At 40.2% G+C, this 20,206-nt stretch overlaps 1 protein-coding gene across 1 annotated transcript in view; it reads right to left on the bottom strand.

Annotated features, from left to right (window-relative positions):
- Window positions 1-18,259, bottom strand: part of trmt61a (tRNA methyltransferase 61A) — a 64,666-nt gene extending 46,407 nt beyond the window's left edge. The window contains exons 1-2 of the mRNA XM_034194877.1: window positions 18,207-18,259; window positions 6,142-6,498 (exon numbers count right to left, since the gene is read on the bottom strand). Coding sequence (XP_034050768.1) covers window positions 6,142-6,472 — 331 coding nt within the window. The 5' untranslated portion in view covers window positions 6,473-6,498; window positions 18,207-18,259. The remainder of the gene's footprint in view (window positions 1-6,141; window positions 6,499-18,206) is intronic.
- Window positions 18,260-20,206: the final 1,947 nt, after the last annotated feature.

Genomic DNA, 20,206 nt, shown 5'->3' with positions numbered 1-20,206 from the left:
TATGACGCACTCTTCTGAGAGCTGTGATTGGTTGCCACAAGAGAAAGAATAAAACAAATGCTCTCTGTGGTCCTAGTTATGAATGGACAGAAAAATCAACCGATCATACAACCTGAACTGTATTAAGAAATGTGTAATCATGAAAATAATTTAATGTTACGATGATGAAACTGTCTAGTCTGGAGAAGTGGAGATATGCTTTGGAGAGAAGGGGTATGAAAGTCGGTAGAAGCAAGACTGAGTGCATGTGTGTGAATCGGAGGGAGCCCTGTGGAATAGTGCAGTTACAAGTAGTAGAAGTGGTGAAAGTAGAGTTTAAAGATTTTAAAGAGTTTAAATATTTGGGGTCAACTGTTCAAAGTTATGGAGAGTGCGGTAGAGAAGTGAAGAAGAGAGTGCAGGAAGGGTGGAGTGGGTGGAGAAAGGTGGCAGGAGTGATTTGTGACTGAAGAATATCAGCAAGAGTGAAGGGGAAAGTTTACAAGACAGTAGTGAGACCAGCTATGTTGTATGGTTTAGAAACGGTGGCACTAACAAAAAGACAGGAGGCGGAGCTGGAGGTGGCAGAGCTGAAGATATTGAGATTCTCTTTGAGAGTGACAAGAATGGACAAGATTAGGAATGAACATATCAGAGGGACAGCTCAGGTGGGACGGTTTGGAGACAAAGTCAGAGAGGCGAGCTTGAGATGGTTTGGACATGTGCAGAGGAGGGACCCAGGGTATATAGGGAGAAGGATGCTGAGGATGGAGCCACCAGGCAGGAGGAGAAGAGGGAGGCCAAAGAGGAGGTTTATGGATGTGCTGAGGGAGGACATGGAGGTGGTTGGTGTGACAGAGGAAGATACAGAGGACAGGGTGAGATGGAAACGATTGATCTGCTGTGGCGACCCCTAACGGGAACAGTCGAAAGTCAAAGAAGATGATGAAACTCAGCAAAATTACATGAATTTTTACACAGCTTCAAAATGTTTGAACATACCTCATTCACATGCCAAATATTATATTGATTAATATAGGATTATACTTGTAATACATGTTACCAATAAGTATTTGGTGATGAGTCACTGTGTAACCATTGTGATAAGTAGTTGGTGATGGATTACTGACATATAGACATCGTACGTAATTACATGTTCTGTGTTGTAACACTCATGTTTGTCTCTTGTACAATAAACGTGTGAACATTGCTCATTGGCAAGTTGAGTAAAGAGTTTGATACTCATTTATGCTCTCGTTCCACTGATAACACAGTGATCAAATCAGTCTCATGGGACGATGTCTGCCTGGCCACCTCGAGTGACCCAACTATGGTAGAACTGCTGAATCTCAGTGAGGATGGCTTCCCAGAGCTCAAGACAAGCCTCCCCCAGTGCTCAGATCATACCATCAATACAGGAAATATCTGAGCAGTTTTGACAGAGTCACCCTCTACTATGACCGGACCATTATCCCAGTGTCCTTGCACAATAGAGCAAAGTCGTCCTTCTTCTGGCCAGGTATGACCCCTGCCATCACAGAGCTGTGAGAACGATGCACTGCCTGCAACTGCATGACTCCTTCTCAGGCTGGTGCTCAGCCACAAACATTATCCCTGAGCGATCAATCTGGCAGAGTGTTACTGAATCACTGCCGTTCAACATATGGACAATGTCTCTCCTTCCTCTCCGTTTTTCTGCCATCTTGTCTATTTAAAACACTCATATGGGCCTTTCAGTTTGAAGGCGTCAGACACGGCAGCTAACGCGTGTCAGAGACGTCAGTCACGTTGAAAGTGGCAAGTAAGGCGGAGAGTTCTACGTCAATCTCTGACTTTTTCCAAAGCCCAAGAAAGCTGAGCGATCGCCATCTTGGATTTGTGTCTGTAGAACCACAAAAAAAAAAAAAAAAAAAAAAAAAAAAAAAAGCAGCTGCTGAGAGAAGCTTTTTTGTTTTCAGCTACTTTTCGGAGTCACGCCAAGGCAAGGGAGGACCGATGACTTAGTGGGATTGATCGAACCGCGACAGTGTGCAGAGCTGCACGGAGCAGCCGGAGTTCAGGCCTCATTCCTGGGCAGAGCGAGACAGGTAGCCTGGATGATGGAGCAGACCAACTTGATCTGAAATTCCTCACTTTTGGATAAATACAAACACCCAGTTTGACCAACGGAGCTTAGTTCTGCAGTTTAGTCTGAGGTGAGAATAATTTAAAATAAAACATCACTGCACTGCTGAAGTTTTGCTCAGCTAATGTTAGCTTAGCCTTTTAGCACAGTTGAGCAGAGTGAACGCTTTAATTTGTAAATGGTTCAGTCTATTTTTATTTTTACCAAATAAAGCTACATCTTCTGAGACCACATAAAGCTCAACTTTAAATATGTTTTTTTCGGGCATTTTTTCCTGGATTTATTTCCTTTTTTTTCTTTTTTTTTTTACTGTTTAGTGTTTCTTTATATTTTTAGAAATTTTTTTTTGTTTGTCCTACAATCAGGAACATTTGCTGTGCAGGCAACCTAAATTCAGACGCACTTCAAAAACTTCCAGTGATGAGCTGAACACCATGAAGTCCAGCCTGAAGCAAACATCTCTGCTCTTCAAAATGGGAGAAAAGTGTCTTCAACAACTCCACCGAAGGTCAATGCTGCAGAAGAGACCATCTGGTTAAATGTCCTGAGAATCCAGCAAAACAACACCTGCTTCTATGCTTCTAAATAAAACAAAAGCTCTTTAAATAGCAACTATTGTATTTTTTTTTTTTTTTTAAAAAGCTGTTTCATTTTATATTTTACCATTAAATGAATGGATCATTAAAAATGTCCATGAAGTCAAAGTCAAAAGACATTTCCACAGCACTACCCCTATGGTGCACAACTTTAACCCTCCTGTATCCCTCAAATCTTGCTGACACCGTTTATCCTTAGGGTCATTTTGACCCCACTTAAATAAATCCTCTGAAAATGATTATAATTCTTATTGTAACAGGTACTTAAAATGTGTTTACTAACCATCATAAAAAAATCTTTCCAAAGTTGACTTTATATCTTGCACATGGCTGACAGCATATCTAGTGGGGCCTGGAACCATTCTGATGACATTAGCAACACTGTCTACCCTGTTGTACAGGTGGGGACACAGACCATGTCAGATTTCCATTTTTGGAAAACAGGGTTATTGCTTGTTGTTGAGATATCATACATGACGCGTTATTGTTGAGAGACGTTGTTGTTGAGAGACAGTAGGGAGAACAGGAGCAACTGGAGAGACAATTGGAGGAACAGGAGTGTCAACCTCATCCTCACCCTCATCCTTATCTTCCATCTCATAATCAGGGTCATCCTCAATAACATTCTCTATATTATCCTCTGTCTCAGACACATCCTCCTCTATGTCACTTTCATGGTCAAGAAGTTGTGTCAGAACGTCAGTGACAGAAAACCTTTCCCTTGAGTTCATTTTCAGAGCACTCAGAAAGAGAGAGCATAGAGCAGCTAAGAAGTGATTTAGACCAGGGCTGTTGTGCAAGTTTTTATGCTTTTGCAAATTATATTATCACAACCAGAATATAATGCTGTAATTGGTAATTTCCTATCATGCTCCTAACACCAGTATAACCAGTGTGCATGTGCGTGTGTGTGTGTATATATATACTGTATATATATATATATATATATATATATATATATATATATATATATATATATATATATATGTACATACCCATACTATTTCAATAATAATATGATCCATAATATGTACAATATTAGTGTATCTTATGTTTCACACAGCCAAATTAGCTTGGGGTCAAACTGACCCCAAAGGATCACCAATGTACATAATATTAGAACAGGACTTTGAAAACATATCATTGTGCATATTTCATGCTTACTCTGTTGGTCCCTTCAAATGACGAAAAGTCATGAAATATGAAGCCAAAAAAAAAAAAAAAAAAAAAAAAAAAAAAAAAAAAAAAAAAAAAAGTGAACCATATATTTTATGACGTTAAACATTGCTTGGGGTCAAATTGACCCCAAGGATGACAGGAGGGTTAAAACATTCACAATCACTAGTCAAATTCATATTTTAGAAATGACTCCATTCTGATCACAACATTAAAAGGCAATAACATATTCTGATGTAATTACAAGTTGAAATTTAAAAAAATGATTTCATCATGAGGTTTTTGTCACATTAAGAAATCCCACTTTACAATCACACTGCAGTCATTGTTAAATTGTCTCCTGTTGCATTTATAATAAACATTTGTATTTATTTACAGTGTCTGTTTTTCTGGTTGAAATGGGATATGAATAATCTACGAGATTTAAAAATGTACACATTTCCATGCTATTCTGTCTAAAAATAAATGTCCAAGTTTCCTTATGTTAAACAAGAAATCATCTAATCTGAAATAACAGGTAAGTTATGGTTTTAATTTACTGATGAAGAAAGGTTTCTAAAGAATCTTTTATTTTTTTACTATTTTAATCAAAAAGTTTTATAAACTTTTTTAAACAGCAATCAGAAATTAATTTTTGAGGTAAAAAACACACACACACACACGTGCATTACCATATTAAGTAGGATTGGCTGCCATGTTGGCCAGTTCCTTCTCAAGAGACAAAGTAAAAACTGTGGTTAATCCAAAAAGTAAATAATTAAATGAAGTAAAAATAAAGTACTGGAAAAACAAGCTCACATTTTTTTCTGATAAGTCTAGTAATATTCAACATCGGTTAATATTAACTCTGCCCTGACATTAGTACTATATTTTTAAATGGATTTGGCACCATATTTACCCTAACAGGGGTGGTGCACAAGTGGTTAGTGTGCTTAGTTTCAGTGCCGAACCTTCCTGGTTCAAACCTCACCCCTGCCACAGTTCCCCATTTAATGTAAAGTTGCATCAGGAAGGGCATCCGGTGTAAAATTTGCACCAAATCAACCCCAAGTTAAAACAAGGGAGTAGCCGAAGGGATTTACTTTTTGCCCCATAATTTATCTTACAATGAACACACATTAAAAGTTGTCAAGCTATTTCAATCTGTTTAATAACTGAATATTGTTGCATTTCGAAAATGCAGCATAGATCACTGTCTTTTTTTAATGGTTTAATGTTGGCAGTAAATTTTGGACCCTATTTTTCTTTCCTGATCTGTGGATAATTTCAAGTCAGCAGGACTGCACTTTGTGGAAAAACATACTGAAGTCTCATTTTTGGATTCTGTGAAAATGCATTCATTTTTATTCATCCACAGCAGTAACATCAACCTCAGAAAAAAAAAAAAATTATAATAATTATAGTGGGTACAAACCTCTGTGACTCACATGCAACCAGCACACTAACTCACACAGTCAGTTCAAACAATCTATAAAGTGACAGAAATTACGAAAATAAACCAAAAATAATATTTTCTAGTAATCATTTAAGCCCTTGGTAACACATCTGGGAGAAACTGAATCATGGATGGCTATGGATGGTTTTGCTTGTCCTCCACAGAAAGATATGCTAAAAGTGTGAAATAAAAGTTTTCAAAACAGACCCCCCCCCCAAAAAAAATCACTAATCCATGACCGCCATGTCATATCTCATCTAATATCAGGTAACAAATTTATTGATATGTATCATCCCTATCAACTCCAAGGGTCTATTTGAGGCCATATTAAAACTATAACCAGAAGCACAGTATGGTCTCACCTGATGCCTAGCTTCCTCAGCCCTATTATAATAAAGTTTTATAAAAAAAAAACAAAAAAAAACAAACAACAAAAGTTTGTTTGCCATCATCAACTCTATTCCATAAAGTATTAAAGTTATAGCCAATGTCAAAGTTTTTGTCAAAAATCATGTTTTTACCCCCAAAATACACATTGGTATAGGATAATAACGCATCACCTAGTAATCATCTAAACAAAAGATGCTGCATCATATGGAATATCTATGTCCACACTTAGTGAAACTATAGTGCCTTCAAAAAACTTTGACGTAGGGTCCACGCTCACAATGAGGACAAGGACGATGACAGGCGGATCATTCATGACATAGACTCACATTGCATGTGAATGAAAAATAAAATCAGAATCTTTTTAAAAAAAAAAATTGTGATTGGCTTGTAAAAGCGGCACTGCTACATCTAACTTGAAGGTGATCCGATGACATCCTTACCTGACTCGCAGACAATGGAGCCCGGCTTCAACTCCAGCATCATGGTGATGGTGGCGATGTCCGTAGTGTAGAGAATCTGCGTGCGGTGTGGCAATGCAACCGTCCACAATTCAGGTGTGGGGTGCAGCACGTGGACCCATCCTCCCTTGCTGCACGTGACCTTGGACCCATAACGCTGACCTATTAGATCTGTAGAATGGCGAATAACGCCGTAGCGTGTCTGTGTTTGGGCGCCGTGCTGTACCTTGACTGGCATCATAGAATCATGGCTCAGATAAACAATGGCCACATCCCCATCCTGAATGAAGTCCGAGTACTCAACAAAACTCATGTTGAACGCCGTCACTCTACAACTCTGCAAATAAAAAGAACTCAGGTTAGCTTGGTTTTAAATTCAATTTGGATCACAGGAACCCAGCAGCCCTTTTCTTAAAAAACAAAGAACAAAAATAAAAAAAAACAAAAATCTGCAGCCATATCAGGACTACTCAGGTTATTATCCTTTACTAGCCCATATGCTGGGATGTCAAAAAGAGTGTGTTTGCTTTAATATTGTGCTCCAGTTATACAGCTTCATACTGGAATGCAGACGCCTCAGTCAAGATCAGGGGTTCAAACGTTCTCTTTTTGTTGTTATAAAGGACAAATTATTCTTGATGTCAGTATTTGGCATGTTGTGAGCCTCAAGCTGTTGCAGCACATCACATTCCTCATACTCACCTTTTCCAGGTTCAAATATCTTATTTCCATCAAGAAATACCCAATTGTGTTTGTAAATGCAGGTAAAATTTACATTATTCCGTCTCATTGGGGAAACTGCAGGTTTTTGATGTTGCCACTGAAATGTCCTGTTAAAATAAATATTACATTCTAGACTATGCTTTGTAGCAAATATTCTTTCCTTTGCAGTTTACTAGATCCAGATACAATGAAAGACAAAAACGTTGCAGCAGGATTATGAAATGAAGACCCACATTGACATTTTTCCATAATTTGAGCACTGATTCACTCTTGCCTGCACCCAGAGCATGGAGTGAACTTGGTACTTACCAGAAGCAGTCAAATTACTCCTACAGTGTCAATGTTTGCTCTATACATAGTGTCTGAATATAAATCACGTGCCACTGTTTGCTACCAACTACCATCACAGTTTGGTGATGTTCTTGACACAAAATTCTTGTACAGTCCGTAACACTCTAAAGAGTGCAACATTTAAACATGTAACAACATCATTTTGAGTTTGTGTGATTACTACAGGTGTTCCAAGATTGCACAAGGGCTCGGAACATGTAATCTGTGCAGTCCATGACATATTTCGTATCACACCCTCTTTTTGTATTTATCCCATTTCTTCTGATTAATATAGCTTGTTGAATTATTAAAATAAGATAGGCAGGGAAATATATTATCTGACTTGCATTTTTAATGTCTGATAATGGCTCTATACTAATGAACTATATATAACAGCACGTAATGTTTTATATATATATACGAGGTCTATTAGAAAAGTATCCGACCTTATTATTTTTTCAAAAACCATATGGATTTGAATCACGTGTGATTACATCAGACATGCTTGAACCCTCGTGGGCATGCGAGAGTTTTTTCACGCCTGTCGGTTACGTCATTCGCCTGTGGGCAGGCTTTGAGTGAGGAGTCGTCCACCCGCTCGTCGATTTTTTTCATTGTTTAGGAATGGCTCAGAGACTGTTGCTTTGTTTGATAAAAATTTTTTCAAAACTGTAAGGCACAACTGAGTGGACACCATTCAATAAATTCAGCTGGTTTTCGGTAAAAATTTTAACGGCTGATGAGAGATTTTGGTCTGGTAGTGTCGCTTTAAGGACGGTCCACGGCGCCTGACGGCGATCTGCGCTTCGAGGCGGCAGCGTCTCGCCGTTTCAAGTTGAAAACTTCCACATTTCAGGCTCTGTTGACGCAGTAAGTCGTCAGAGAACAGAGAACTTTCAGAAGAAGTCGGCATGAGGAGTTTATTCGGACATTCCATTGTTAACGGTCATTTTGTAATGAAAGAACGTGCGGGCAGAGTCGCATGTCGGGCTGGACCCGACCGCGGGGGGTCGCGGCAGGAAAAACACCTCCGTTGGAAATCTTAACGGGCAAGTTGGAACATGCCCAAGCTGTTAAACAATTTCTCAGTTACTCACTTGTTGAAAGCCATTAAAAGCCGCCTGAATTCTACAAATGGTTTTCAACACGGAGGTGTTTTTCCTGTCGCAGCGCACAGATTTGCCGAGTCGTCACGGAAACGACTCGGCGAATTTGCGCGTACGTCTTTCATTAAAAAAATGTCCTTAAACAGTGGAATGTCCGCATAAATTCCTCATGCCGGCCTCTTCTGAATCTTCTCTGTTCTCTCACAATGTCCTGGGTGAATTAAGCCTTAAATTAGGATGTTTTAAGCTCAAAACAGGCCGACGACAGCGCCTGGAAGCGCTGCAGGACGTCCCGCTCCGTGGGAAGTCCTTACACCGACAGAAACACCCCATAATCTCTCATCAGCCGTTAAACTTTTCACAGAAAACCATCTTAATTTCTCGAATAGTGTCCACTCGGATATTCCTCACAGGTCCAGAAAAAATTTTGATAAAGCAACGCGCGCCGTCTCGAGCAGCGTGTGAAACAAAGGAATTCAACCGAGAGGGCGGGACCACATCTCACTCAAGGCCTGCCCACAGGGAAATGACGTCACCGACACGCGTGAAAAAACTCACGCATGCGCACGAGGGTTCAAGCATGATTGGTGTAATCGCATGTCATTCAAATCCATATAGTTAAAAAAAAAAATAAAAGGGTCGGTTTATTATCTAAGAGACCTCGTATATATGCACTCAACAAAAATATAAATGCAACACTTTTGGTTTTGCTCCCATTTTGTACAAGATGAACTCAAAGATCTAAAACTTTTTCCACATACACAATATCACCATTTCCCTCAAATATTGTTCACAAACCAGTCTAAATCTGTGATAGTGAGCACTTCTCCTTTGCTGAGATAATCCATCCCACCTCACAGGTGTGCCATATCAAGATGCTGATTAGACACCATGATTAGTGCACAGGTGTGCCTTAGACTGCCCACAATAAAAGGCCACTCTGAAAGGTGCAGTTTTATCACACAGCACAATGCCACAGATGTTGCAAGATTTGAGGGAGCGTGTAATTGGCATGCTGACAGCAGGAATGTCAACCAGAGCTGTTGCTCGTGTATTGAATGTTCATTTCTCTACCATAAGCCGTCTCCAAAGGCGTTTCAGAGAATTTGGCAGTACATCCAACCAGCCTCACTCGGACAGCTGCTGAAACAATCGGTTTGCATAACCAAAGAATTTCTGCACCAGAAATTCTTTGGTTATGCAAACCGATTGTTTCAGCAGCTGTCCGAGTTAATATTGATTTACTGTTGTCTGCATCATTCCATGTAGTGTTAATATTTATTTAGTAGTATCCTGTAGTATTCTTGTCCCAAAGAATTTCTGCACAAACTGTCAGAAACCGTCTCAGGGAAGCTCATCTGCATGCTCGTCGTCCTCATCGGGGTCTCGACCTGACTCCAGTTCGTCGTCGTAACCGACTTGAGTGGGCAAATGCTCACATTCGCTGGCGTTTGGCACGTTGGAGAGGTGTTCTCTTCATGGATGAATCCTGGTTCACACTGTCCAGGGCAGATGGCAGACAGCGTGTGTGGCGTCGTGTGGGTGAGCGGTTTTCTGATGTCAATGTTGTGGATCGAGTGGCCCATGGTGGCGGTGGGGTTATGGTATGGGCAGGCGTCTGTTATGGATGAAGAACACAGGTGCATTTTATTGATGGCATTTTGAATGCACAGAGATACCGTGACGAGATCCTGAGGCCCATTGTTGTGCCATACATCCAAGAACATCACCTCATGTTGCAGCAGGATAATGCACGGCCCCATGTTGCAAGGATCTGTACACAATTCTTGGAAGCTGAAAATGTCCCAGTTCTTGCATGGCCGGCATACTCACCGGACATGTCACCCATTGAGCATGTTTGGGATGCTCTGGACTGGCGTATACGACAGCGTGTACCAGTTCCTGCCAATATCCAGCAACTTCGCACAGCCATTGAAGAGGAGTGGACCAACATTCCACAGGCCACAATTGACAACCTGATCAACTCTATGCAAAGGAGATGTGTTGCACTGCATGAGGCAAATGGTGGTCACACCAGATACTGACTGGTATCCCCCCCAATAAAACAAAACTGCACCTTTCAGAGTGGCCTTTTATTGTGGACAGTCTAAGGCACACCTGTGCACTAATCATGGTGTCTAATCAGCATCTTGATATGGCACACCTGTGAGGTGGGATGGATTATCTCAGCAAAGGAGAAGTGCTCACTATCACAGATTTGGACTGGTTTGTGAACAATATTTGAGGGAAATGGTGATATTGTGTATGTGGAAAAAGTTTTAGATCTTTGAGTTCATCTCATACAAAATGGGAGCAAAACCAAAAGTGTTGCGTTTATATTTTTGTTGCGTGTATATGTGTGTGTGTGTGTGTGTGTGTGTGTGTGGGTATTTGATATTAGAAATATCTTACAGGAATGATGCAGATACTACTAAATAAATATTAACACTACATGGAATGACGCAGACAACAGTAAATCAATATTAACACTAGATGTGGTGATGGGATTAACCAAAACCTGTTTTTGCAGGTAGCCATGGAAGGAAACACTAAAAACAAATCATCAGCCGAATGCACCCCGTTTGTAGCGTGAAGAAGAAGCATATGAAGAAGCTAAGGACAAATCAAGGAAGAAAAGAGAAAGAAAGAAAATGAAACATGACCCAAAGAACAGGAAAGGAGCTCAAAGAAGAATACTGAATACTTACTTGGGGAAAAGTAACTCAGGTTTAAATATATATTTCAACAGACTGATCAGAGGCCACCTTTCAAAAGGTAGTGTCAATTGACCAATCAGGTCACGCACTACTGGGTGTAATGCAAAACCGGAAGTCAGCTGCTAGTTGCGTACTTGAGACAGTAATTGTCTAAAGTGGATTTAGCCAAAATTACATGTCGACAAGGTAAGAGGCCATTACACACATACTTTAGACAGCTTTGAGCGAGCCGTCCACTATTTTTTCTACCGTCTTTTTCAAAAACTGACCGTCCAAATGACGGCTGGAAGGCTTGCTGCCTAAAATAAGGTTCTGGCATGCACCCAAAATGCACATGACGGCACTGCTGGAATAGCCAGCATCATATAGAATGCATACAAGGATTATTTTTGCCAATTTATGCAGTTGAGTAACATGTTAGCATCATTTCACTGCACACAGGTAGGAGTGTGTGTGTGTGTGTGTGGATGAGGTATCTGGCCCTGTCTGCAATGAAACTCAGACACAGAGAGGAGACAATAGTGGTACAGCCTTTTTTTTTTGGTGTGGGGGGGACACACTGGTGCTGTGCCATGGTCATGAAAACCATTCAGTTTTCTGCCATCATGACGGTGACATTCCCATGTAAATAAATGTGTAAACACAGCAGGCAAAATCTCAAATTCAAAAAATTATCAAGGTTGCGTCCACACATTGTACAATAAGTCAATAAAGTAATTATTGTGACAGGCCAATCTGCAGGCACCATCCATGTGTCACCAACATCAGCACGTGACTCTGCCCCATTTCACAAAAACTGCACACATTCCCTGAGCGAGCAAAGTGACCCAGTTCTTAGACCCATCGCCAGAATGTCACCTACAGAGCATCTTGAGCAGGGGTGCTGAAATCTGCTCCTAAAAGACCACCTGTTCTGCATGTTTTCATTTCTAGCTGCTCTCCTAACAACTACGTGGACCAGGGAGAGTAAGAAAACATGTAGTGCATGTGGACTTCAGGCGCAGTGCTGAGCAACCCTGATGTTGAATATGGAGGTGACTGCTGCACACAGAAGTGCACGTCAGCTTCATCCACTGTTCAATGAGTGATGACAAACAAACAAAGAAACAAATAAATAGTTAATTTTATAGAGTCGGGTCTTTAAGATCAATTCACTTAAAAGCTACATTATTTAGGATCTTTATTTGTAAGAGAAAGTAGAATCCATCTGTTGGCACCGGCAGGCAGTGGCACATCTGTGGCAGTCTACAGCACCTCAAATCAAATCAAATCAAATCAATTTTATTTATATAGCGCCAAATCACAACAAACAGTTGCCCCAAGGCGCTTTATATTGTAAGGCAAGGCCATACAATAATTACAGAAAAACCCCAACGGTCAAAACGACCCCCTGTGAGCAAGCACTTGGCGACAGTGGGAAGGAAAAACTCCCTTTTAACAGGAAGAAACCTCCAGCAGAACCAGGCTCAGGGACGGGCAGTCTTCTGCTGGGACTGGTTGGGGCTGAGGGAGAGAACCAGGAAAAAGACATGCTGTGGAAGAGAGCAGAGATCAATCACTAATGATTAAAAGCAGAGTGGTGCATACAGAGCAAAAAGAGAAAGAAACAGTGCATCATGGGAACCCCCCAGCAGTCTAAGTCTATAGCAGCATAACTAAGGGATGGTTCAGGGTCACCTAATCCAGCCCTAAGTATAAGCTTTAGCAAAACGGAAAGTTTTAAGCCTAATCTTAAAAGTAGAGAGGGTGTCTGTCTCCCTGATCTGAATTGGGAGCTGGTTCCACAGGAGAGGAGCCTGAAAGCTGAAGGCTCTGCATCCCATTCTACTCTTACAAACCCTAGGAACTACAAGTAAGCCTGCAGTCTGAGAGCGAAGCGCTCTATTTGGGTGATATGGTACTATGAGGTCCCTAAGATAAGATGGGGCCTGATTATTCAAAACCTTATAAGTAAGAAGAAGAATTTTAAATTCTATTCTGGAATTAACAGGAAGCCAATGAAGGTTTCACATAGCCCAATCATATCAATCAATCATGTTTTTCTGTTCTCATCATCCCACCAGGTGTGAGAGCGAGAAGTACTGACGGAAGAAAGGTCTGCTGTATGAACAACATGAAGCAGAGAAACAGATGTCGAGTGACATTTATGAAATTTGGCAGCTTTAACAGCGGAAGAAGTTAACGGAGTTAACTTTCAGTCACGGAGTTAACTTTTCAGCAAAAAAAAAAAAAAAGCCCGCAGCGTCGGTGTCGGTGATCTATCCAGGCCCGAGGCGTCGGCGGAGGCAAACCATCCAGGCCCGCGGCGTCACCGGAGGCGGTCCATCCAAGCCCGCGGCATCAGCGGAGGCGATCCATCCAGGCCTGCGGCGACAGTGGAGGCGATCCATCCAGGCCCGCGGCGTCAGCGATCCATCCAGGCCCGCGGTGTCGGCTACATCCGAGGCTAACGGCGGCTACATACGAGGCTAGCAACGGCTACATCCATAGCATCTGAGGCTGGCGGCGGCTATATCATCAATTCAATTTATTTATTTGATGCCAAATCACAACAAAGGTCACCCCAAGGTGCTTCACTAGGGAAGGTCTAACCTTTCCAATCCCACTGAGCAAGCGTGTAGGGGACAATGGTAAGGAAAAACTCCTTCCAGTGGTTTTTGAGGTACAAACCTCTGGCAGACCAGATGTGAGGGGTGAGTCAGACTCAACAGCAATCCTGTGGCAGACTGTAGCACCTAAGTGGCAGCAGAGCGACAACTGTGGCATCTAGTGAAAACACCATGTCGCTGGCTTTTTTGTTTGCTTTACGATTAAATAGCCAACATTTTTAATGCCACAATGTCCCACTGAGGTGTCACTGCCTGCCAGTGCAATTTCTAAGTTATTATACTTTCTGAAGGAACAACATGAGTTTCCATGAAAGATCCGTTTTAACACAAATCTTGGGAGTTCACTGTCCTCATTTGTTTTCTAGTCTTTACAGTAAATATGACAAGTATAGTCAGTATTTAGCTAATCCGATCATTTTAGGATGCAGGAAAAATGCTTTTGATTTAAAAAAAAAAATGCTGTCATTGCAATTCTATTACTGTAGATTTGCCTTCTTCACCAAATAAGCATGAAGCAAACTGTTAACTCATTAAGTACGTCTGATGTTTACAATGAAAGACTGATGCTTTGTTTTTTTTGGTGAGGCAGTGGCATTTGAATTTATGACTCTTTCACAGAGAAGGCTGCAGCATGTAAAGCCTTTTAAAAATGGAATTTAGACGGCAGTGCCAACAGGCCTTTCTACTCACCAACAAAAGAATAGAAATCATAAGTTTCTATCAGTAATCAGTTCTATCAAGGTTATTTTTTATATTCACTATAGTGGCAAGCAAAGTGGCTGACCACAGCATGTATTCATATGCCATATGGGACGCAGGCTTGGATCAGTTAAGTGGATCAGCTCTGTCTGTGTGATAGCCGATAAGTGAATGACATCAATATCAGACCGGATACACATCAATATCAGACCGGATACAGATATAAGCTCAGAACTAGGGAGGGGTGTTATTTCAAAAAAGTTGGAAATCTATAAATGTTTGCATGGAATATGGAAATATACACGGAATAAACCATAGCAGGATAAATTTTGGGTCATTTGGTTCCAAAAACCCATACGGACGGAGCGTTTGAAAATTTCAAGTAACGCGTGTGTCGTATATGTGCTGTTGATGCAGAAAACCACTCTGTTGCTTATAATTAGTTCATTCATTGTGGCCATGTCAATCCTTACATGTGATGATTATCAGTGTTGTTTAGTAAGAAGTAAAAATACTTCACTACTGTACTTAAGTGCGTTTTGGGAGACTTTGTACTTTATATGAGTTTTTTTTAATTCAGCTTACTTTCACTTTTACTTTACAATTCTGACGTTAATTGCATACTTTTACTCCGATACATTTTCTATGTGCCATGCCGTTACTCGTTACAAAAAAAAAAAAAAAAAAACACAAACACACACACACACACACACACACGAAAAAAGTCGTGTTTTCACCCAGAGACACCACTGATTACTAGTGACTGCAACAAAGTCAGGCCGATTTGTCATGAGGCATGTCCGGTAGGCTTTTTTGCAGTTGCGCAATTGGGGGTGTTTGTCAGGAAAATGATGATTTCTCTGCATTGATTACAGACCTGCAGCGGTCTGTAATCAACTTTTCTGCAGCGCAACTTTGCTTTGAACCTTGAACCAATCGAAGCAGTGATTCACAAGTCGAAGCAGTGCTTCAATCTACGATTTGTGGATTTTATTTCGCTTTATCCTAATTTTTTCCCGCTAAAACCCTGAAGAGCATATGTCTGCGAGTAATATCTAATATTTTTATGTTAAACCGACCCGTTATGGTCTTCTGAAACAGTTGACAGATGTATTTTATAACTTAAAAACGGGACCGATGCTAACGCGTTAGCATGTCTATGGCGTTTTCAATGTTAAAGTTAGCATTAAGCTGTTCGCATCAGCACGTTTGTGTTGATTTGTTTTCTGTATAATTAATGGCTCAGCGTTCGTTGTCGTAAAAGAGTCAAACTGTAATTTTTTTAATTTATTTTTATTCATATATTATAGCAACAACAATTATAGTCTACATAATAGACAATAATAGTCAATAATAATAGACTAATAATGTTACAATACAATTTTAGAGTAAGGGACAAAGAACCTAATGAAACAAAACACAACAGAAAAGATAAAACCATGTAACAATGAAAATAAATAAATACATATAGAAATAAATAACTGTTTCCTGTGAACACCTAGTGAGTAGCCTACTCTCGTTTAGGTTTTGAAACCTTGTTTCTGAAGTGTTTTTGTGTGATGTGCACAATTTTCAGTATTTTGACTAATACTACCAGTCATTTACAAGCCTAGATAAACTAATAATAAAAAAAATCAGACCGTTTTTGATTATTAACATTTACTTGTACTTTTACTTTCAATACTTGAGTACATTTAGTTGTACATTACTTGTCATACTTAAGTACAATAAATACTAGATACAGGTCCATCTCTATTGGCTCCTCATGACAACTTGCTGTTCGTGATTGAATTCATCCATTTCCATAAAGAGCTGCCACAACTGGGGATGTCACTGAACGAACAGTCAAATACTTCATGCAACACAATCAGTCAAAACACTTTTGCTACCAATATGGAGCGTATGCAAACCGCAAATTTGTTTTGGTACTTAAACTACCCAACATCACAGTACATTCACAACCCTAACCCTAATGTCTGAGCTTGAAATTCATCAATTGCTTCCTGTACAGCTTAGACACCATGATGTTCCTCTTTATCTTATAGATAATTTCAGGGTCCCATGATCTTTTACGCATATGGAGTGGTGCCGGTTGCATGCTAACGTAGCAATTTTTTTATTTAAATCAAGAATATCCAGGTAAATTTTTTCATTCGTTCTTCCTTCAATTACATGAAGTTTGCCCGTACTGTATGCTGAAAAACACCCCCACACCACGATGTTCTCACCTCCAAACCTCACTGTTGGTATGGTGTTTTTGGGTGATGCACAGTACCATTTGACCTCCAAACATGGTGTGTATATTACAGCATCCAAACAGTTCAATTTTGTTCTCATCTGTCCAGACTATATTCTCCCAGTATTTCACAGGCTTGTCTAAATGTTGTGCAGCAAACTTTAAATGAGCTTCAACATGCTTTTTCTTCAGCAACAGAGTCTTGCTTGGTGAGTGTGCAGACAGGCCAATGTAGTGCATTATTTATTGTTTTCATCGAAACAATTGTACCTGCTAATTCTAGGTCTTTCTGAAGTGGTCCTTGGCTTTTGGACAACTCTTCTGATTCTTCTCTAACCAATGTCATCACTATGTTATGCAACAAGGTTGCAAAGATCTTAAGAGAGCTCTTTGCGTTTTGTGAGACACCTTGGTAATGACACATTTTTATAGGCCCTCAGCTGGGACTGAACTGATATTAATTTGCATCGACAAGCAGTAGGACTGCTTTCTAGTTACTGATAGAGTTCAGCTGGTGTTTTGGCTTTCCATGTCTTTTTGCACCTCCCTTTCTTCAGGTGTTCCAATACTTTTTTCCTGTGTCGTTTCACATTAAAACACATAACTTGATTTATGGACATGTATGGTTTGATTTATATGTATGTGTGGGTTACTTGGGTTGTTACAGACATCTGGTGAACATGTCAGGTCAATAACACCTTTAGAAATACATTTACTGAGAAAAATGGTGACATGTTCAATATTTATTTTACCCGCTGTACATTTGAATGACTTTGGTGACCGCATTTCATGCTGGTTTGTGTGTTTGTTGTTAACGTTTCATTTGTTAGTAACTTGATGATATTAAATTGTCTATTATGACGTGCAGCTGCCTTTCTTGGCCAGGTCACCCTTGTAAAAGAGGTCTTGATGTCAATGGGACTTTTATCTGGTTAAATAAAGGTTATTATTATTCCTTTCCTTGTGCGTGACAAGTGGTGATGCCATTTTTGTTATTTACAACCGGTGAGCCGAACCGGAACCACTCCAAGCACACAGGGGATGATGGGACCCTGAAAGACTCTATTGGGTGCTGTACAATCACAGCCATTTTTTTATTTGATGTCATACTGTGTCTTTATGTTAACGTGAGATTTTTATTCTCCTCTTTTTTTAGAATCATTCAAAAATTACTACTAGATCACACTCAACAATGTCATGAGTGTTACTAAACAGATACTGCCGTGTGAATTCTATTTTTCTGTGTTGGATTATGTGACTACCAAGGCAGATTATCGTTCCTAAACCGCTCCGTTCTGCATACTTGGACACTATATGTTGTATTCCATAAACAAAAGGAACACTGACACTATTTTGTTTCACTTCATTCCAAGGTTAAGTGAACGGTCGGTTGTTAAAACTCCTTACAAATTACAGTAACCGAAAGACAGCGATAAATTCGTGGTGTAAAGCGTCAAAAAGTTAACTTTACCGAAGAGCTGGCTGGGGATATCTGAGTAAATAAAGGAATAGTCTGACACTTCTGTTTGCTAACATGCTAGCTACTGTTTGCACACGATAGCATCATTAGCTAGCCGCCTTTGCCGTTTGTTACGATGATCAAGCAAAAACCGACTGCGGACATACCTTTTCTCAAAGAGCTGTGTGATAATTAACACAACCACGGGAACTCAAACTACACTCAAATGTGAAAACAGCACTGACAGTTCTGTATCACAGCTTCAGCTCCCAACGTGGTTTTGTTTTTACAGGAAGTGAAACAGACTCAACCGGATATAATCCGGTAAAACAAACCATTAGCTTTTTTCTTTGACTTTTGATATAATTACTGCAATCATATTATTTTATAGACGAAATATTCTGCAAAATAAATAAGTAAATAAATAAAAATATTTTTTTTTGCAGATTAGTCAATGACGAGAATGACAAGTAATTAGTACCGGATAGATAGATATAATTCCAGCATGTTTCAGGTTTCATAAAAATGGCCATGGCAGTTTTTATATATATATATATATGAGTGTGTGTGTGTGTGTGTGTGTGTGTGTGTGTGTGTGTGTGTGTGTGTGTGTGTGTGTGTGTGTGTGTGTGTGTGTGTGTGTGTGTGTGTGTGTGTGTGTGTGTGTGTGTGTGTGTGTGTGTGTGTGTGTGTGTGTGTGTGTGTGTGTATGTAGTAGGTATATTTATTACTGTGCAAATGTTTTAAGTGCATTTCATACAAAAAGCATTATCAAAGTGATGAAAACCTGACAAATATTCATAAGTGAATGAAATGTGTGGTGAATTTCAACTTTAACCCTCCTGTATCCCTCAAATCTTGCTGACACCCTTTATCCTTGGGGTCATTTTGACCCCACTTAAATAAATCCTCTGAAAATGATTATAATTCTTATTGTAACGCAGTTTTTTGTAACAGGTACTTAAAATGTGTTTACTAACCATCATAAAAAAATCTTTCCAAAGCAATCCCATACTCCCACACCCCTTTATGAACCTAGAAAACCTGTTATGTGGATATAGCGAAATATATAAATCATCATAAAATCTCATTGATCGACACAAAATTTGAAAGAACTGGAGTGATATATATATATATAGTGATGAAGAACTCTAATGTTGACTTTATATCTTGCACATGGCTGACAGCATATCTAGTGGGGCCTGGAACCATTCTGATGACATTAGCAACACTGTCTACCCTGTTGTACAGGTGGGGACACAGACCATGTCAGATTTCCATTTTTGGAAAACAGGGTTATTGCTTGTTGTTGAGATATCATACATGACGCGTTATTGTTGAGAGACGTTGTTGAGAGACAGTAGGGAGAACAGGAGCAACTGGAGAGACAATCAGAGGAACAGGAGTGTCAACCTCATCCTCACCCTCATCCTTATCTTCCATCTCATACTCAGGGTCATCCTCAATACAATACAAAAATATAAACGCAACACTTTTGGTTTTGCTCCCATTTTGTATGAGATGAACTCAAAGATCTAAAACTTTTTCCACATACACAGTATCACCATTTCCCTCAAATATTGTTCACAAACCAGTCTAAATCTGTGATAGTGAGCACTTCTCATTTGCTGAGATAATCCATCCCACCTCACAGGTGTGCCATATCAAGATGCTGATTAGACACCATGATTAGTGCACAGGTGTGCCTTAGACTGCCCACAATAAAAGGCCACTCTGAAAGGTGCAGTTTTATCACACAGCACAATACCACAGATGTCGCAAGATTTGAGGGAGCGTGCAATTGGCATGCTGACAGCAGGAATGTCAACCAGAGCTGTTGCTCGTGTATTGAATGTTCATTTCTCTACCATAAGCCGTCTCCAAAGGCGTTTCAGAGAATTTGGCAGTACATCCAACCAGCCTCACAACAGCAGATCACGTGTAACCACACCAGCCCAGGACCTCCACATCCAGCATGTTCACCTCCAAGATCGTCTGAGACCAGCCACTCGGACTTGAAACCGTCTCAGGGAAGCTCATCTGCATGCTCGTCGTCCTCATCAGGGTCTCGACCTGACTCCAGTTCGTCGTCGTAACCGACTTGAGTGGGCAAATGCTCACATTCGCTGGCGTTTGGCACGTTGGAGAGGTGTTCTCTTCACAGATGA

This window comes from Thalassophryne amazonica, chromosome 19 (assembly GCF_902500255.1).
Source record: "Thalassophryne amazonica chromosome 19, fThaAma1.1, whole genome shotgun sequence".
NCBI classification, from domain to species: Eukaryota; Metazoa; Chordata; class Actinopteri; order Batrachoidiformes; family Batrachoididae; genus Thalassophryne; species Thalassophryne amazonica.
This window is presented reverse-complemented; position numbering and strand designations above follow the sequence as displayed.